Source organism: Tympanuchus pallidicinctus, unplaced genomic scaffold (assembly GCF_026119805.1).
Source record: "Tympanuchus pallidicinctus isolate F22 unplaced genomic scaffold, pur_lepc_1.0 scaffold5, whole genome shotgun sequence".
Classification (NCBI taxonomy): Eukaryota; Metazoa; Chordata; class Aves; order Galliformes; family Phasianidae; genus Tympanuchus; species Tympanuchus pallidicinctus.
This window is the reverse complement of record NW_026294769.1, coordinates 8,992,550-9,014,023: the sequence shown is the minus strand read 5'-3', so window position 1 is coordinate 9,014,023 and position 21,474 is coordinate 8,992,550. Positions and strand designations below refer to the sequence as shown.

Genomic DNA, 21,474 nt, shown 5'->3' with positions numbered 1-21,474 from the left:
ACCCCCTGCTGTGTTCAACCACAACAGCAACTAAACTATAAGCAATTAAGCAATAAAAAGAATTCCCTAATTTCCCTAACTGATTGTAAAATAAATGTACGATGGTGAGAGCAACCAGATTTGAAGCCTGTTATGCAGTGCCCTTAGCACTTTGGGTTTATTAGCCTGTAAGATGACTCCTTTCATCTGACAAGTACACAGAGCCTTCCTACTGTAGGATAAAAGTAATGGTAAGGCTTAGACCCTGCATTGTCTAGAATAATCTTCCTCCTCCTCCACAATGCTGATGCTGGTTACAATGAAGCAGTTATTCAAGGAGTTGCATGCATTTTTGGACATTGTAAACTAATTTTCCTGTCATTATTTGACTAAAGAATTAAGTCTAGTCACAAGCAGTAATGTAGTACAAATGCATCTGTTCATTTTTTCCAGTTTAAAACATCAAAAGGAAAACAATTTAAAAAAATCTTAACTGAATTAAATAGACTCACCTAACATGACTTCTGGCACAAGGACGGCAGTTCCTTCTCCACCCACAAGTCCACAATTGCAGAACAGATATGGTGCCCTGGTAGCAGGAGAGGCAGAAAGCCGTATCTGGGGAAGTATCAGAGCGTGATGCCAAGACTGAACCACACATCAGCAAGAGAAGGAAGTAGCAGGGGACAGTAGTGGGTGGTTTCTGCTTGTAGAGGACAGAAGTCCCCATCTGCCCACTTGGCTTGCTGTCTAGAAAGATTCATTGCTCATCAAGGGCTCAGGTCCAAGATATAGCAGAGAAACAGCCATGGCTCTCAGGCTATAAGCCCCTGCTGCTCATCCACATGGACATCAACAATGCTGCCAGGAGAGATCTTAAGTGTACTAAAAGTTACAATGAAGATCTGACTAGACCTGGAACTACAGATTGGTCAGACTCACTTCTACCCTTTCATAATCCATGAACCTCAGTGCCCCCAGAGCATATTTCTGAGTACACACAGGAGAAGGAAATGATAAAGAGGAGTCAGTATGCTTTTACCAAGGGTCAACCATGCCTGAAAAATCTATCTGCCTTCTCTGATCAAGTAACTGCATTTGTGGGCAAATGGAGAGTAGTGGATGACATTGACCTTGACTTTAACTCTTGTGAACTCTTTTCAAAACACTCTTCCTTTTCTTGACTTGAAGAATAACGATTACAACTGATAAGTTTCTATATTAGTTCTTCCAGTTAGTGTATGGGTTCTCACCAGTTTCTGACCACAAGGACTTGAAATGAAAAAGTTTATGTACATAGTTATGTGTGATGATTATGGAACAAATCATTATATCTGTCAGTTATGGCTCTACCATGTTGCTAGTATAAGGAATCATAGAATCATAGAATCACAGAATGGCCTGAGTTGAAAAGGACAGGAATGATCAGCTAGTTTCAACACCCCTGTCATGGGAAGGGTCACCAACCACCAGACCAGGCTGCCCAGAGCTACAAGGAAGACAGTCGCATCTTCAGTTCCACCAAAAAAAAAAAAAAAGATAAAAAAGAATACAGATTTCATTATGTTGCAAAGTCCTTCTCCTGCGAAGAGGTGGTACACACACAAATCCCTCAGGGAACTGAATGCTTTCTGCAATACAGGAACAGATGCTGCATGGATGAGGGCACACCCAGCACCTGGAGTGATGCCACAAGTGAAGAGAGGCAAGACACAATTAAAGAGCAAGATAAGAATCTGAAGCTATCAGAGTAGTAGCTACAGAAGAAACTTTCTGAGCCCCTGTTAAAGCTGAACATAGCCAGACGCATCTTTAGAATCACAAGCAACTTTGCATCTACAGGTTTGAAGCATTTGACTGAAGACTGCAATCTGTCCCTGGAGGACAGCTGGAGGTCTCCAGGAACTGCACGGAGATGTGCTGAGAACCTGCTCTGCCAGGTGCCATCAACATATTCACTATTATTCTTGACCTCTTTCACCACTGCTTTTAGGAACTGTAAAGGAGAATGAAAATCACTTTAATTTGACCAGGATCTTTTGATGCGTGGAATCTTCACTTTCTACAGGAACTTTGTGTGGGATATTTGAAAACAAAGTTGCCACTTCCTAATCACAAAGACTGTCAAAGGAAAAGGGCAGATACTGTTGTTTATGTCAGGAATTAAAACAAACAGTTTCACTTAAAAACTGGAAACTTTTACAATTTTTGTTTCTCAGATGTTAAAAATAATGCAGTTTTTAAAAAGTAGGAAACAAAATGAAATGTTTTAAATAATTTGCCATTGGTTTGTCTTCTTGTGAACACAACTAACAAAACTGTAGAAAACTGCAAGCTGCTCAGCTGTTTTCCAATCTGGAGAAACACCAATTCATATTCACAGAAGCCAATGTTCTGTTATTTCATTAGAAGGAGGAAATTAAAAAGCAATTTCCTTCTGTATTCTGAATTACATGGTTGTATGAATGTACCACCTCTACTCCTCTTGTTGCTGTATTTCTTAAGTGGGACATGGTCTTTGAATAGCTAGATTACCTTCTGAGAAGGCCAAAGTGCAGCAGAAGTGGTACTGGTGATTTATTAGTGAGGCAAGATTTACAAGAGTTGTGCTTTCAAGTGTTGTCTAATAATCCCTCCAGAAGCCCAGAGTGAAATTTTAGATTCTCTAAAATCTTGTTGGCTTGATGCCTAAACCCAGAAATCTTTGGCTAAAAGCGCCCAAATGTACATGCTAACACTTCATATTCTGTAAACATCTGTGAAATATTCCACCTGGTAGGTAGACAGAAACTCAAGAGGAAGAACACAGTGAATAGAGAAGGCACTGCCACCACCTCTCTTAAATAAGAACCCTGAGGTTGACATCAGGAATTCCACTGCAGTAATGGTGTTCCTCTGCCTGTGGAAATCTGAATTTAAAGCTCTTTTAAGACATTATTATCATAAAATTGTATGGCAGTTTCTCAAGCTGCAAATTAGCTGCAGCTAATTTGGACTGAAAAAAACCAAGTACCCTGATGGTAGCAGACGACTTTCTCAGGCACTTGACAGGACATGATAAATGCAGGTGAAAGGAGAGGACAGAGATCATTTTAGGCTTTTTTTTTGCAGCAAGAATAATAAAAATAGAATGGGAGTACCAATCCCCTTGCCCTACTTCCTCAGTCCAACTCTTTGTTCATGCATGTTCCCCCTCCTTTAGTTTGCTAGATCTTATCCCATAAAAAATTGTTGAAACAGTCTTAATACAAGACATTCTGGGTTGGAAACTCTTTGGCATTTCAACCTGTTCTATTCTGAATGGAATAACTGAGTGAGACATTTACAGCAATGATAGCTTACTTTTGAGAGCACTTGCCTAGAACCTGGTGAATAGCTAATAGGATTGTAATATATTCCCAGAACCAGATCCATACCTAATGGAGGTAATGAGAACCAATACATCACCATGTGGGTAAGGAAAGTGCTTTTTTCTTTCCTAAGTTTCACTTATATAAGCATGTGCATGCATCAGTAGCTGAGGATGGGACACTCGTGTATAACACAGAGAATGAGAGATGCCAGTTAGCAAGTCCTCACCATGCCTTCTGAATTTCTTTGCTGGTGACAGTCAGCTGCCTCAGGACAGTTATTTCATTCCCTTCAGGAGTCACCAGTTTTAGAAGCATAATCTTTTCTCTCAGGAACTAGCTTATTATAACTTCCAAAAATATCATGCAAAGTGGTTGCCCATTTTCTTTTGCTCCATTCATTTCAGTGCCTTGTGACTGCAGTTTGTCATCCTGCTGGAACACCAGGATGAAGAAAGGCACAATCCACATGCCGTATGCATGCTGCCACCCTGCAGCTTTGACTGCTGAAGAGCCAGCTGTGCTGCTGCCTTGTTGCAAACAGCACCTTTCTTAGTTGCTTCCAGTTTTATTACCATCGCCATTTGTCACTGGCTACCAATGAATGCTGTTCTTCCACCCCACCCTCTTGTGTTCGCAGTGATTGCACATTAGATTGTAAGGAAAGTCATGACTGAACTTAAAGCACATTTCTCTGCTCAATGTTTGTTACAAAATGGAGGTGCTGAGCTTTCCACAGGAACAGAGGGCACGAAGGGGATAAGCTCTATGATTTTGTGAAGTCATGCAAGCTCCAGTCTCCAATACAATCAGGAGCAGCAGCCTGCACATGCAGATATCCTCTTTACAGCTGTGAAACCAGACCAGAGATTCCAGGTGTCGATATGCTCCTTCTCGAAGTTCCCCCATGGAAAAAGCAAGAATTCAGTATCAAAATGTTATTAATTTTCCACTACCTCCTTTTCCTGCTCAGTTGTTTAAACACTACTGAAGCAGAACAAAATAAAACATAGAGCAAAACCACAACAAAATACCACATAATAAACTGAATTACAATAGTAACACAAAGGCAAGATTCCTATTCTCCAGTTTTCACTTTAAAAGCTCAAATACAGAGACAGAGTCCCTGGTGTGCCTTTTTTAAGTTTTCTCTCTTGAAAGTCAATACTGTTCACTGGTCTGAGGTTTAGAATTCCTAAATTCAATCACTCCTAAAATATTTTATTTTTAAAGCTTTATAATCGTACACAGTGCTGTAGAATGCCATGTGAGGGAATAACATTAGTTCCTCGTGGTATCTGTGCTATGCTTATCTCCATGGTAGCTAAGCAATTCAGAAAAGAATAAGCAAATAATTTACTGCTGCATACTTCTCTCCACCAACCCTCCGTTAGTATATACTACAGAGTCTGGATCAGAAAATGCCAGGTTAAACAGTCACGTAATCTAACAGTGTAAAACACTTTATCTCCAGCCTTTGAAAGTTCTGTTCCTGCTAAAGTCATTAGTCTGATCCTGTCCAATCTGGTACAAAGAGGAACTGAGAGGGGAGCATTGTAACGCAGGTATGGGTTAACACAGCTCTTCACAGCACCAGGTCTGCCTTGTCCTCAACTTCACACGTGCAGATTGCAACCCCAAGCCCTTATCATGTTTCCCTCACCACTAGTTACCTGAGTTACTTGTGAAGGACTGAGCATCCCTCCAAACTGGAACTCCCTCATGTGAGACAGCCAACTGAGCCACAAAACAGCTACATCAGGGAGACGGGCCTCATCAGAAATGGAAGGTGCGTACCTCACTAGGGCCACAGCCCTGATCACCAGCCTCTTGTTTACCTTAAGCTGCCGGTACAATGCTACAGCATGACCCAAATTCGAGACTGTGAAGGGAGTTGCTGGCACTTGCTTGAATGTAACATCACTCACATAAAACTAAACACAGGTAGCCAGGTCCTGTTCCTTCTCTCCTGTTTATCATGATGAAAGTTCACTAATGCAGACACACACCTTCGTTCCCCATATTCACAAGCACAGTGCATACACAGGTCTCTCTGATAGCAGCACAGGCTCTAAACTTTGCTTAGACCCAAGCATTGGCTATAGGCCCTTACCCAGGCATTTACACAAACCGTGACACTTTCCAGACACGGGTCTGCTATTTGCCAGCTAGTCTGTGTTGAAATGATTTACTCATGCACATAAACATGGAAATGTCCACACACCAAACTCCCCAGCTGGCCATGTGGGTCCATGACCTGAGACCCCTTCTGCAGCTGCTGACACACAGACCTCTCCTCACATAGGACACAAAGTGAGATTACATCAAAAATAAAAATAGCCAAGAACAGGATATAATAAGAAGACAAGAAAGACTCAAGGGCTCAATCAAATGTTTATAATCTATCAGCTTTCTTATACTTGATTGCCCTAATTTATCCCTTTTTTCCCAAATTTCCCTTAATTTTCCCAAGCTTATAATTTCCCCATCCACCTGAATCCCTCTCTCTTTCCTCTTAAATAAACAACTGACTCCAGCTACTTTTTCCCTTCTGATCCTAATTTTGGCAAACCACATTCAGTATTTCTGGTACTGTAACCTATGTCATTTAGGCTTTACATGGTGTTACTGAAAATGGTAACTTAGGCACTGTTTTCCATTCAAGACTGTTCTCCCCAGCAGCTCCCTACTATTCCCTTCCATGTACCTGTGGACCCTGCCCTCCTCTCACGTAGCTCCCCGTAACAATCTGAAATCCAGCCATTTCTCATGGTGTTATTCTGCAAAGTTTGTCAGCTGCTCACTCTGTTATTTGTTAAAGAATCATAGAATTCTTAGAGTTGGAAGGGACCTTTAAAGGTCATCTAGTCCAACTCGCTTGCAATTAACAGGGACATTCACAGCTAGATCAGGCAATGTTCAGCAATTTCTCTTCTCATGTCTGGCATTTCCTAAAATGTCTGATGCAGGACAAAGACAATGTAAACCTTAAATCAACATTCGTGGATAAATTCTTGAAAACAGAATTCAACTGCACTTCCCATAAGTGGTTCTCTGAGACTAAAGAGACAAAGAAGTATATTGAATAAACTACAGCTTTCAATTCTGTGGAACCACGTTCCAGGAAGCAAGGCTAATCTCTTGTGCAGAGAAAAGCAAGGGAACAGTCTTGGATTTAAAGCTTAAGAGAAGCTGTTACGGAGCTTTAAACAAATGAAAGATACTTCCAGAAATTTACAAAAGGAACTAGATACAACCTGGCCAAGGATGTTGGCATTGTCTGAGTTGCTAAGCAACTAGATAATAGTTACTGTTTTCAAGATTAAGTAAATTTTGTAATTTAAGGAATGAATTACAGCCTACTATGTATTATTTAGAGGAAATCAAAATATACTTTATACTGATATAGTGCTTCTTCTTTTTGGCTGTACAGTAGTCTGACAACACCATAATTAAGAAATAAGAATTCTTTAATCCAAATTTATGTACCGAATTTGTGCCTTCTTTCCTCAGTTTTTCCCCTTGTCTTGAGATGCCTTAATGTCACCAGTCCTAAAGCTTATGTCTATGACTCCAATCCTCCTTTCTTTATTGGATCCGTATCTCTGTAGTTGTCAGTACATGACAGAAAGATTTATTATAGTAATCAATGTTCTACTGAAGGCACAGCATCATGTTTGATGCTTATGAGATTTATGAGCTAAAATGAATTGTGGGTCAACATAGATGTTAACTAGCACCAAAAAAGCTGCTGGAATCATCCTGGAATGCTATTAATGTTATTATTATTTTATTCAGAATTGTGACTTATTAAAATCATTCCCAGTTGGTAGTGCTGGAATATACAACAAAGTGTATTCGGGCATTGTGAAGGTTGTTGTACAGTCTGGAGATAAAGTTAAAAAATGAGCAGCATAACCAAAGACACAGGATAAGAGAGGGAAGTATATAAGAATACACCAATAACTGAATTCCCGTTCAGGTTTAAGTGTCTGTTTTTACCTTTTGCGGTTTTTAGCACACTGTGAATACACACCATATGCTTCACGGTAATAAACTGACCATTATGTAGTTTATCAGATGAAACGGTTCTGCTTTCGGTTGCACCGTCAGCACAAGGGGCCAAATGCTGACTGTCGACGGGTGGAAAGCAGAGGGGTCCTGCAGCTCTCCCGCAGCTCTCAGCAGATGGATTTACAGCGCTCACGCACCCCATTCACCTGCCTTTGTGCGGCAGCCTCCTCACGCGGCACTGCGCACCGCTCCGTGAGAAAGGAAGGTGATTAAACACGCGCCGTCTACCCGGGGATTTGTTGATGTAGTAATGGGGAAGGTTTATTGCGGCTGCTAGTGGAGGGAGAGCAACGGCAGCAGAACGGAGCCCCGAAGCACGCGGCTGCCACGGAGCAGCCCCGACCCCCGGCTGCAGCTCCTGCTGCTGCCCGCAGCACCTTGGTGGGCCGGCCGCTGCCATGGCAACGTGGGGCGGCAGAAGGCAGAGGCCTGACAGCCGGGCACGAGGAGCAGGTTGAGTGTTCAGGCTAATTAAAAGGTTTTGTGTGCGGGGTCACCTTGTGAATGAGATACGATGCTCAGAAAGCTGCAGCCAGCGCTGCTCGGCAGAAAGTGGAACAAATGCACGGAGGTTTTTTGGCGTTTGCCCTTTCTTGATCGCAACCTGTAATTCTCATGGTAAGCAATTGAAGTGGCTCTGAAAAATTGGTTGCTGGGTCATCTTGCTTAGCAGACAAAAGTCGTTTTCTTGTAAGCCATTCACACCCTCTCTGATGAGTGGTTTGATCAGAGGGCTTCTACCCTCAGAATCTCTTCAACACATCTGATAAAGTGCATTACAATTAACTTTAACGAAGTCTGAATGAAATTGATTTGAGCAGCTTTGCAGGCTAATGCTGCTCTGAAACATTTTGTCATTTCAATCAGTTCAGAGATCTTTCAGTTTCAGGCTGGCATGTTTTCCAAACACTCACATGGAGCATCTCCAGTCTCCCTGAGAAATGGCTGTGGAGATGTGCAGCTTCGCTCCTACAGCTGCTCCTCCTTTGGCCTATGTTTATGTTTCTGATTCACCTTATAAATCTGCACCTTGAGACACACCACTGGACTGTCGTGAAAATTAGTGTTTTTCTAAGCACTTTTTTCCTGTCTACACAGAAAATGAAGGGACGTTTTCTTTACTACATGTCGCTGTGTGAAATAGAGCTCCAACAAATCTCTAACGGCATTCGCCATGCAAAACCTCTATAATTACAGAACTATAGAACGTTAAGGTTGGAAAGATCATCTAAGATCATCTAGTCCAACCATCCACCTATCACCAATGTTGCCTACTAAACCATGTCCCTGCATACCACATCTACTCTTCTATTGCACACCTCCAGGGATGGTGACTCCACCACCTCCCTGAGCAGCCTGTTCCAACGCTTCACTGCTCTTCCTGAGAAAAAGTGATCCTAACATCCAACCTGACCCTCCCTCAATTGCAACTTGAAGCCATACCTTTTCATTCTACCAAATAATTTGGACAGTAACGTAGGATGTATTTACAGTGGGGGGGGAATAAATGCCAGAGAACAAGGACCTACTGCTCTGTAAGGGACAGGGAGCCATGTGTGGTGACCTGCCTGCAGAGCATGGGATGGGTCCTACAGGGCCCCACAAGGTAAGCAGGGCAGGCCCAACTTCAGCCAGGCATCCAGATCCTCTGGCAAGGCCATGGCAATGAAGCAAATCCAGCAGTATTTGTGCTGCTAGCATAATGACAAACAGAAACAGCATTTCTTTAGTAAGTTTTGTAACTCATTTGTTTGCAAAATTCGGAGCCCAAATAAATGAGAGAAATAGAAGCATTTTTATTAACTTCTTCTTTTCTCCTTTCACCATAACCTTAGTGAGTTCAAGCATGTAATAATGTTGGTTCTTTTCTCTCTGTTTGATCAAAATAGAGCAGCAAATGAATTTTTGTGTGGGGCGAGAGAAGATCAGGGGACAGCCTCATGGCACAGCCTCGTGGCAGCCTGCAGTTTTTCACAAGGAGAGCGGAGGGGCAGCACTGATATTTGTTGCCTGATGACAGTGACAGGGCCTGAGGGAATGGCATATAGCTACATTGGGAAAGAGTAAGGGTAGAACAGATTCTTCACTGAGAGGCTGGTCACATACGACACCCATTAGTATCCACTGGTCAGGCAATGGCATGGGGCAGTACCTGCGCTCAAGAGCAGCCTTTCTACATAGTGAAATAACATAGGGTAGCCATCCCCAGGGAAGGGGCACCAGGTTCCCCTCAAACCTCCTTGTCTTCCACATGAAGATATCTCAGACCACGGAGGTGGATTCTCCACAAAGTGCCAAGAGGCCCAGGCATGCCAGGTGTCTAGGAAACTGTAGAGACCAGGTGTGCCAATTGGTTAGGGAACAAGAGGCCCAGGCACCGCTATCATTCAGAGAACACTGAGAAGCGCAGATGTGAACATCATTCAGAGAATGACATGGGGCACATGATGGCGACCAAAGAGACAGCAGCATGGGCCAACATTCAGAGAACAACCAGAAATCAAGTCATATCTACCATTCAGAGAATAGCCTGGAAACAAATTGCATCTACCATCAAGAAAATTGCAAGGGGTCAAAGCAAGGCCTCCATTCAGATTACAGTGTGAGGCAAGATATGCAAAACATTCAGAGAGGAGCATGGTGCACCAGCAGGACCACTGTTCAGAGCACAGCAGGAGGGTAGGTCATGCCTGTTACTAAAAGAAAGAGATTCTAGAAAGTTGATGAGGTTTTGTCCAGGTGCATGTTTGGGTTTTTTTTTTTTTTAGGGAGGCAAGAGGACAGGGAGGTCAGATGGGGTTGGTTGAGCTTCTATCTTCTGTGTAAAAATAACCATTTGACTATAAAGTAAAGTTTGGCAAGTGATTTAGCTGACCAAATTACAAAACTGTGGTCTCCTCTTGTGTCTAACATCAGAAAAGAGCAAAGACCTATGGATCTTCTCATAAAAATGCAGCTATGCAGGAAAAAAGAAGCAGACGTTTTCCTCCTAAATTATGCTTCGTTGTTGTTTCCTCAAGCATTGTATCTAGACTATCCATTGTCATCTCAAGCACAGGTTCACAAAGCCAACTCTATGAGCTTTGACAAGACCAAATAACAGGTCCTGCACTTTACCCTGTAGTTTGTAGACACAGAATTCAAATCATAAGGACAGCCTACCTATTTTGTTTTTTGTTTGTTTTAGTTTCGTTGCCTGTGCCCTGTATTCAGTCTACCATCTTCAGAGGTGATAGGTGCAAACCATATGCTTTTCGTCAAGAATTCCTCCAGCCCTGGTAATCAGGAAGAGCATGCAAGGGAAAAAACAAAGATCCCCACCAACCAACCATGGAAGCCAAAATGCCAAGCTTACATCATCTTCAAGTTTTGATGCAGATTTCATTTCTATTACTGATACCAACAAAAATGCCATTTTTTATAGCTTTCAATTCATTCTCTAAAGAGCAGCACACAAAAGAAACAGTAGAATTTCATTTTTACAATTTTTTTATTCTTCAACCTGCTTACAGAAACTAATTAGAATTTAACAAAGGTCTACATGAAATATTATACAAAATATCAACATTGCTGAGGAGCTAATCCTGAATGTGCTCCCTTTCGATATCAGCCATCTGCACTGCAGCTTATAGAACAAAACAAATATCTCAAGGTTTTCTTGGCTGCAATTCATTATGACACATGCAAACTAGAGCCTATGACAGGCTCCTGTTCAACAGAATTTGGCAAGATAATAAGAGTCAATTGTTTGTACTGTAATTAAAAAAAAAAGTTTACAAATGAAAAACAATCAAGTAGAATAACTGCATTTGTCAGAAACCCATAATCCTGGAGCACGCTCTTTAGAAAGCAAAAAAATCCCAAACAAAACAGCAACAACCACCATGATCTCCTGCTTCAAAACCACACTCTGCAGGAAATGCCATATAATTGCCTGCAAACTATCAAAACATCTCTGAAATCTTTCAAGAAAGAACAGAGTACCACAACAAGTTTCAACTGCAATCCATGAGTGAAAGTCTTCAGAAAGATGCATTACCTTCAGTCCAGAACCATGAGCAATCATCAAGCTCCTTTACATCCTATCACTGCCATTTTTAGTAGAGCTGTTAATGAAGTTTTTGGACACCCTGTTACTTCAGTCGACATTTTTCTTAAGAGTGGCACCAGTTCATAGAATTGACGTATTTTTAGAGCTATCAGAGGTCTACCTAAGGAGGAGGATCCTCGCCTCGGATAGCTTTGTACTTTGCCATGTCTTCTGGGAACACCTTGGTTAGTTCTTGAATTAATAGACTTTTAAATTTCTGGAAAGAAAAAAATATATATATGTACACACATATACATATGTATGCATGCACATCAACTGCATCACTGACTTAGGTTTTCTTAAGTAATATTGTCCAATTAATAGAAATCTTTTGTACAGCAGTTCTACATTTCAGTGATCGAAGACAATGGTATTAAAAAAATCCACCAAGTGACATTTACAAAATTCAAAAGAAAACACTAAAATGAAGTCTGCTAGCAAAGTATCAGGCAAACTAAAATACTAGAATAATTATACCTCTGATAAATTCTAGCATATTCATATCTGCCTAGGATCTGACCTCTGCATCTCTAAGCAGCTTCTACTACATATTGTAATTTAGAAAATAACACAATTTGAAATGAAAATACTCTGGACTCATAGACTTAAGTTTCAAAATACTTTTTTCCTCCTTCCTTTTACCACCACTTTCCTTTCTGATGCTTTCCATGAAACTCCTGAGACAATTTAAAACCAAGAAACCCTCCCTATTGCATTCTTATCTCCTAGCACGAAAAAAAATGTGCTTTATTTCCCTTTACAATGCAAGGAGATGCAGGAAGTAGACAATAAGTGACATTACTGAAACTCAAGATAAGCATATCGTCCTCTTTCCACCCCATTACCAATCCAAGATGTCCCAAAAAGAACAAGACGACAGATGAGAATTAAATCCATGCAGCTTAACTAAGACACCTAAAAACTAACCATAAACATTCAAAAGTTTATGGACTGGATGCTTCAGTCCATACATCCTTAATTGTAAAGGAGAGTTGTTTAGATGTTTTTTTTTAAATGCAAAGCTGATAAAGGACATGTCCACTTGATTTGGTACACAAATAGCTCCACCTCCAAGAAGTACAGGCACCTGGTTTAGAAATGAATAACTCTTCCTACAACTTCTTTGAGCAATGAGCTTTATATCAAGAAAAAAAATGCTTAAAACATACACAGATGTGTCTACATTCTGCAACACAAACTCCCATCCTCCATAATTTTAGAATAAGACATAGCAACATCTGTATCACCAGCCATAGAGTGAACTACAAGTTTCCTTTTCAGAACAGGTTGTAAAGGCATTCCTGTTAAGATACAGGGATGCAGAATAATCCCTAACGCAAATCACCTAATAGGGAAATTTGGTAACTGTGCAAGCAAAACCATGCACGTTTACTGAAAAAAACTGGCCAGATGCATTATTATATTAGTACTTTCTCTATTTTTGGTTTTACCTTCATTGTGTCAATTTTTCCTTTTACTTGTTCATTCTTAGCCAAAGCTCTCTCCAGGCACTCCTTAGTGTAAAGCTGAGGGTTGCGACCTTGGTCTATATATCTGAAAATACAAAAGATAGCACCTAAGCGATTATATTAGCACTAGAAAGTTCTCCAAGGAACAAAATTACTCATCCTGCTTTTTTTCTTGATGCTATTCTGAAGTTTAAATGAGTTACTTCCAAAATACAACTCCAGGAAGTAGCTGTCACAGTAAAGGTAAATGTTTGTTTACAAAGAGCCTAGAGTTCTGAAAAATGTATTGAAACAGAGTAACCATCCATCTCCTCACAGACAGTAGTAAGTAAAAGCAAGGGGAAAGGTTCCCCTTCAAGCAACTAAAAGGGCATGAATCATAGAACAGCTTTGTTAATACATAGCATGCAATCAGCACATAGGAATAAGACACCCAGTGATTCAAGGATGAGAGTGCACATGCGAGGGGTGCTCCAAAAGTAATGTCTCTTATTTTACCATGTTGGCAAGTGGCTTCAGAGGAGGATGCCTGTGGTGTGACAGTAAAGGTGGAATCTTCCCACCACATACTCCACCATTTTGTTGACACGTGAGAGATGGCAGCAGAGGCACAGTCTGACAACATTGAACCTGACAAAGAAGAATGTATGAAACAAAAGTTGTATCATGGAACTCCTCCATGCAGGAATAAGTGCACCCACTGACACTTGCTGAACGTTGATGGACACCAGACAATGGATGTAAGCACAGTGAGGTGGTGTGTTCCAGCAGTGACAACAGTGGGTCACCTCCACCAGTGCAGATGTTTACAAGTGTGGCACACAGGCTCCTGCCTACTGGTGAATACACACAGCTAACGGCAATGACCCTGGTGTAAAGTAGTGTTTTGTAGCTGAGAATCTGCTTTATCAGCATTACTGCACTGTTTTCCTCTATTCTAGTTCCCACAGAAATAAGTAGGAAGCATTACTTTTGGAGCAATTTACATATGGTAGTAAAAGCAGTACCAGCACTTGCACCAGCCAGCATAAGCCTATTTTTCCTTTGCTGCATTAAGCATTCAGTTAAGGGAAACTTCATCACAGACGGAAGAGACAAGAAAAATGAATGCTGGATCATAGCAAAACAACAACGCCGGGACTTGCAATGGAACAGCTAAGTTAGATCATGCCTTTCACGTGAAAGCTGCAGTGCAGAGCCCTCCCTCCCCCTTCCTGCCAGCTCTCCGCAAGCAGGAAGCGCTCCCTGCCTGCTGGCACCGTGGCGGTAACTCGGGAGACACAGAGCTCCGGTGTGGGCGAAGCCACTCACTCGAACACTTCCAGAGGCACGCTGATGTCGTGAAGCTGTTGCCGGCACTTGTCGATGTCCTGTAGGCCCGTCACCATGAAATTCCTGCAGGGAGAAAAGCGGAGCCGCTTAGCACAGAGCTGGCGCTCCTCGCTCCCCGTCACCGCCCCAACCCCCGCCAACAGACGCCGCGAAAGCAGCGAGCGGCTCACAGCTTCTGGTTGAGGCCGGCCTGGCTGCTGGGCTGGAAGTCGCTGACGATGATGCCGAGCTGCCGGATGTTCTCCACGAACTTCTCCAGGTGCTCCTCAAGCGAGTCGAACTTCTCCGCCATCGCCATAGCGGGTCACAGCGTTTCCGGGCCACAGCGCATGCGCAGATGGGGAGCGGGAGGAAATGCGACTATGCCGAGCCCTTTGGTGTAGGCCACGCCCCCCAGCCCGTAGGCCACGCCCCCTCGCCGTACGGCAGCCCCCGCACCGCCCTGATCTCGCTGTGGTGGGTGCGATGCGCGCTTGGTTTTTCACATTATACAAAATCGGTACGGGGTTCCTGGTCTATTTCTAATTAACCATGTAATTAAGCTCCGTGCTTGCCTGCCCTGGAGCTCCGTGCTTGTTTCAACGCTGCGTTGGCCCCTATACACAGAATCACAGACTTGTCGGGGTTTATAGGGACTTCTGGAGATCATCAAGGCCACCCCTTGCGAAAGCAGGTTCCCTACACTGGGTTGCTCGAGAGATCCAGGCGGGTTTTGACTATCTGCAGGGAAGGAGACTCCACACCCTCTCTAGGCAACCTGTTCCACTGCTCTGTCACTCACACAGCAAAGAAGTGCTTCCTCAGGTCTGCATGAAATTTTGTGTGCTCCACAAATACAGCTCCATGGCATTTACCATCATTTCATCAGAGCCACGGGACACTCCTGCAGCACGGTGATGTGTCCTGTCGGATGGCTCGCTTTAATGGTGCTGCCCCTTGCTGAAAGTGCTGTGCTTCCCAGCTTCAAAACCGATGGAAAATGAATTCTGAACAAAAATAAGATCTATAAACGCTAATTTGCACGAGTCAGTGTTTGCTTTGGGCTCTGCAGATTTATCAAACACACAACTGCAAATAATGAGGAGTATTTTTTACCCTAAAGGTAAATCAATACTAAATTATATTTAGCACCTCTTATAAACATCAGATAATTGGAGTTTGGCAATATGGATCATTCCGCAGCCCTTAGCACTGCTCTGTTTGCTGTTCTTTTAGAACTGTTCTTTTGGAACTGTTCTTTTAGCATTTCCAGGAATTTGTCAGTAGACCCAGAGGGATGGGATGCAACAATGTGATAAAATTGCCAGCATCTCTTCAGAAGGGATCAGGCTGGAAGCTCCCTGCTCAGTCACTGTTGGTTCAGCCTTCTTGAAGTGACAGCTGCATCTGAACCTCAAAGAGTCTTTCTGCCCAGCTTCCAAAATACAGCCCTCTCCATTGCTATAAAACTAAAATCCAAATCTCAAATACACTCTCACTGTGGTTTTTCAGTCATCCTGGTGCTGGGATCTTTCAGTTCCTCTGGCTATCTTGCTCTGTGTGGAAATTAAGCATTCTTTGAGCAGTGGAAAGAAAAGGTTTGATGTAACACATGAAAAGCAATGGAGGAGCCATTGACTGATTATCTGAGAAGGGCTCGTTATCTTCCCCATCTGTATAAGATCTCCAAATTATGTGTTTCTTTAAACTGTGTAAGAAATAGAAGTAACAGAGAAGTCCACCTGTCAATAAAAAACATGATGGGTTTAACTGGAGAATGGCAAAATATCGGTCTCTGTTAAAAGTACCAGCTATCATTTTCCTTGTGGGAAGATTATTTGACATGTCTAAATTCCCCTGGCACATCACAATAACAGTGTGTTTTATCAATAGCTTATTTCCAGTATGCCTGTTTTCACCTGAATCTGAGAAGTAATGTCAATTAGAATCAGAAGTCAGCCCTTTGTGTCTGACACTACCGCTGAGTTAAGTGGAGTTTGCTGTCAGGCTACAGCAGATAAGAACCTGATGCTTTGATTCACCATGTTATTTGAATGGATATTTGGATTAAAAACTAATACGGATATGATATTCAGTCAACAAATAGAATGTATTTTAGACATTCATAGTTATAACTTGCAGCCATTTCTGTTCAACAGTGAGAACCATCAAAATCAGCAGTACCTCATTTATTGACTAATTATTAGCTAAATTTTTCTTCCTTATATCCTATCAGTGAAAACAACAAAAATGGTCAGGTTTTTGCTCAGTTACTGTGCCAGTTAAGCAGCATAAAGCTGAGTCCTTGCTGAATACAAAGCACTGTTTCAGAGCTTATAATTTTAAGTATGCTGACGCAAAATTGAAAAGTGAGTGATTGCAAACAGCACTAAATATTAAGGGAAATATGGCAGTGTGCAAATGCTAAATTGTAAAAGCAATCCAAGACTGCAAGAAGCAATTAGTCAGTTCTTGTCCTGTCAAGTATTTTCACCATATAAATAAATCCATTGCCTATTGATCACCAGTTGCTGGCTGTTCTGCCTAATAACTGGCAGAATGTTCTCCGGAGAATGAAAGTTCCAGAATTATGAGATTATAACATGAGTACTTTGCAATGATTGCATGAGAAATCTTGCCTTGAGAAACAGTAGTTTTTTTCTAGTATTTGGAAGGGAAGAAATTCCAACATGGTGTATTTCAGATTAAATCTGAATATGAGGAAGAAGGAGAAAGAATTTGGAAGTAAAATCTAAATATATTTAGTTGTGTCAGATGTGGCTCCGCAGGCACAAGAAGCTGGAATTCAAACATGATATCCATCTTTGCTTAAGGGAAAGGGTGCTTTAAACACATTCAGTAGAAGTATGGAGCAGGCTAGCTTGCTTTAAATCCTGTAACAAGAATGGTCTTTGAGATACTGCTAAAGCTTCCTCTCCTCCCTCTTTGCGGAGTTGAGGAAACATGACTTAGTTTCTTGTGATGAGGGAAGTCTGCTCTGTGACCGTTACCCACTATAACTCAGTTAAAATATCTGAATGGAAGAAACAATAGAATTTAACCATCAAATGTAGGGATATCCAGTTCATATTAAAGCAGTACTAACTAGGTTGGTTATTTGAGATTAGTGAATATTGTTAGATAAACGTGCATACAGTGATTTAAGATTAAAAAGAGCTATAAATATACAACTAGTTACTAACTTCCTTGTTGCCCTACAACTTGGAGAGTATTTTCCTATTTGAGGGGGAAAAAGGCAAAACAGAATCTTGTGTTCCAAGGAGACAGAAGATAGATGGACAGATAGTCTGACACTTAATCAATGAATCAGAAGGTATACAGAGACAGAAAGATTTAGAAAGAAAATTGCATGGTTCATCATTTAAGTAATCATATTGCACACCTACCTTTATCTCCACGGAGAGAGCAGGAAATTACTGGCTTGTAAGCCAGACATCTGTACTGGGCAGTTAAGTAGAATTTGTAATAAAGCATAGAATGAGAGGCCATGTAAGATCAGCGTGACCCATTTGGGATGAGTAGCACAAATTATGCAACAGAAAATCTCGTTTTTGTAAAATTCTAATGAATTTTTCAAGGGGTTGGCAAGCATGTGGATAAGAGAGCTCTAATTGATACAATCTATTTGAATTTCCCAATTGGCTTTTGGCAAATTCCTTAACAAAAGTCTTCTAAGGAACTAAAAGAATGGCATAAGAGGAGAAATCCCGGCATGAATGAAGAAGTAATTGCCAAATAGGAAAAAGGGAGTAGGAACAAATATTTAATTCTTTCATGGGTGGGTGATTCCCAAAAGAATTCTAGAGGGATCTGTGCTGAAATGTGTGCCGTTTGACGTGCTCGTCCATGACCCAGAAAATAAATCATACAGTGGAATGAGAGAATTGGTTTATGAGGTTAGTCTGGGGAGTAAAGTTGAGTACAGGTTGTAGGAAAGTGTAGAAGAAAACCTGGAGAGGCTTGGTAACAGCAAAAAAAATGTCCAAAAAAATGCAAGTAGTTCAGGTAAAATGACACACAGAGCAAAAAAAAAAGGTAAATTCATGACCTGATGGTGACTCATGGCTGATGGCCTCTTGCTCCACAAGATCAACACTCTGGGACAGCAAAAGAAAGTTCTGTGAAAATATCAGCTTACAGCTCAGCTGTGATCAGAAGTCGTACAGAGAGTTAGGAATTGTTAGGAATTTGAGGACAAAGTAGAAAATGTCATTATGACACTGCATAAATTCACAGTTCACCCCAACCTTGAATACTGTGTGCAGTTCTGGTTCCCAGGAGTAGACTTGGGAAAAAGCCAGAGAAGGGCTGCCAAGATGAAATGGCAGTATGAATGGTAAATAAGACATGGTTTCAGTACTAGAAAACTGAATAGGCAGGGACTTGTCAACTTGAGTGAGAGCCCAATGAAGATGTCTTTAACAGAAGCTTTGCTCTATCTATACTGTCATGAGTGTCTGGAAGATAAACTGTTTTTCCAGCACAAGAACCAGGACCCAGTGAGGCCAACAGAACACAAATTCAAAGCACACATACACCAAAGGAACAGGTGATTTTCGTCGTGAAAAGTTTAGCAGCCTTGGAGAATAACTTCCCAATTGATGCTACAGACAGCAAAAGTTTAATTGATTTGAAAGGGAAATGGAACAAATGCTTGGTAGTGTGTTGGAAGAGTGGTAGATAAATTATGTCTGGCTTAGGAGATCCCCCAAACTGAAGGCATTCCAAGTCCAAGACAGCATTCAGGAGTGTTCTCATCCATATTTGTCATGTCCTCACTCTGTAGCATTTGCTTCTGATTACTGCTGAGCCTTTATCTGAATCTGTGTTGTCACTGTTAGCTGTCCCATATGTTGGAACTTTCCAAGAATGACATGCTGTGTAGGATGTAGGCAAACTGCATGGTGGTTTTTTACAAAGCAGAGCATAACAAGGTTGATTTGAAACTGTTCTTACAGGTGCAGGGTCTGAAAAAAAAAACCACTCTATTCACCATTTTCATGTATGATGATATACTCCATATAAATGAGCTTTCTAGTGTAATATGGCACAATGGAGTGTTTAATTAGAGATATTGTCACCATTTTTTTCTCAGAAATATAAAAAGACACAAATTATTCATCTTTTTGTCCATCTCTGGAGCAGTGATTCTCCTCCTAGCTCTGATTTTCTGCCACTGGCCAATAAAATGGAATTAGTAAATAAAGTAAATACAGAATACTTGTTCCAATTATAGATCTTTTTTTTTCTCCTTCAGTCTTTCCACTTTCTTTCTCACTTTGCTTCTGTTTTCTTCTGCATGAATGTATCTAATCCATGGATCCCTTTCTCATTCTGTCTCTGCAGATCCAGAAATGTATGTTGAAATTTTATGTAATTAACCGGGGGCATCACCTACCTAAAAATCATTTTTATAAGCCAGCTACCCTTCCTTGTTTTGGCTGCACCAGGTGATAAACAAAAGAGAAGCAGTAAAGGTGGATGTGTGCAACATAAAGAATACTGTTTTCCTGTTGATGTTATTTATATCTAAGATGGTTTTGGACTCATTCCAAAGTGTGCAATATTTTCATATCTTATTGTAAAAAATAAAGTGATTTTTCCCAAGAATAAAGTGATTTTCCCAGAATATTTTTGTTATTCAGCTGAATAAGAGGTGTAATGATAGTTTCCATGCAGATGAGGTATTTAGCAACGTGCTCATTAATTGCTTGTAATAATACATTTCTTACCACGAACTAGTGGGATGGTGCAGTTATGCATCATGGCTTGATCCCATTCTTACTGAAATAATCCATATTTATTTATTAAAGAAGTGGCAGGATCAGGAGTTTGATCATGCAGTAATTTTGCTCTTCTAAATCTAGTAAATGTGGACCTGACCCAAAGATCACTGAGCACTGTGGGACATACCAATGGACTTTGGGTGAGAGTGTCCTCACAACTCTAGCTCCAAGGAGGCCATCAAAACACAGCAAAAGACTTAATTATATGCTTCAGAACGGGAAACTTATTTTCATATCTGATTCTTCCCCTGGAATATTAATCTTATTCATTAGACTGGGTTTCTATTGCATCCAGATTGCCACCACATGGCATTTAAAACAAAGTTAAGATCTATTCTTCTGAAATGCAGAGTCACTTTCATTATGTATCAAGTACCTCTACATGATCTTTTTTTCTAGAAGTCTGAGAAAGATACATATATTATCTCCTCCGAGAAGAATATTCATTACATAATAGCAATAAGTAGGACTGATTTGCCTTTTTATGCTTTTTCTTTCTTCTTTTTTGCATTCTTTCTTCTTTCTTTCTTGTTTTCTTCCCTGAAACACAAACTAATGTGATTTAAAACTGTCTCCTTCATTACCTGAGAAGGAGGAAAGAAGGCACAGGAGTGTTCCATGCAGTAGGATATACCAAGATTCCAGACCAAATGTATGCTAGCAAATGAAGTGGACCTGGGACCATCCTCCAGCACTGAGGCCAGCTGGTATGCAATGACCTTATCTACATTCTAGCTCCTAAAATGTGCCTGAAAGCACTTCTTGGTCCAGACCAAAAAAACTTAAGTGGGGACTATTATAAGTGTTAGACACAGTGGAATGCATGTGTATCTGTGTTTGTGCCCCAACACTTCGTTTTTCTAAGTACTGTAATTCATGATGCATGAGAAAAAAGGGAGAAAAAAATGAACTAGTGCTCCTATGGGGTCCAAAATGAAACAAATCATAAAATCAGAAAAAATATTTAGCATTTAAGATTTTTTCCTGTGGTGAAAAATGTGTAAATCATATGTCCACGACATTGTATAGAGTCACTGTTCACACTGGAAGTAATCATGGGGCCTGCCTGTATTTCCTGCAGGAGGCTGGAATCAGCAAGCATGACAGGATCCAGATGGATAAAAATGAAGGGTCTCATGAACACCAGAACAGCTCAGAAGTTACCTCCAGTTCAGACTCAGACTGCCAGATCTCCCATGCTCTTTCAGAACTACTCAGCTTCAAACTCATCACAGTATATTAGCTGTGAGCAGTGGGCAGCAGTAGGCATCGGGGAACTCCAAAAAAATGGGGCAAAAGGTTTGACATGTAGCTTCTTCCCCCCATGCTGTTGTGTGGATATCCTGGACACTGTTATAGCCACTCAACTCTCTGGTGTACCTTGCCATGTTTTG

The 21,474-nt window shown here is 41.2% G+C and overlaps 1 protein-coding gene across 6 annotated transcripts in view; it reads right to left on the bottom strand.

Annotated features, from left to right (window-relative positions):
• MED10 (mediator complex subunit 10) overlaps positions 1-14,638 on the bottom strand; it is a 39,181-nt gene extending 24,543 nt beyond the window's left edge. The window contains exons 1-4 of one of the 6 annotated variants that reach the window (XM_052703558.1): positions 14,465-14,638; positions 14,274-14,357; positions 12,945-13,047; positions 492-568 (exon numbers count right to left, since the gene is read on the bottom strand). In XM_052703558.1, coding sequence (XP_052559518.1) covers positions 492-568; positions 12,945-13,047; positions 14,274-14,357; positions 14,465-14,592 — 392 coding nt within the window. In that variant the 5' untranslated portion in view covers positions 14,593-14,638. Of the gene's footprint in view, positions 1-491; positions 598-10,880; positions 11,711-12,944; positions 13,048-14,273; positions 14,358-14,464 lie in introns of those variants that run through there. The other 5 variants (XM_052703557.1, XM_052703560.1, XM_052703561.1 and 2 more) reach the window with 5 other exon arrangements.
• Positions 14,639-21,474: the final 6,836 nt, after the last annotated feature.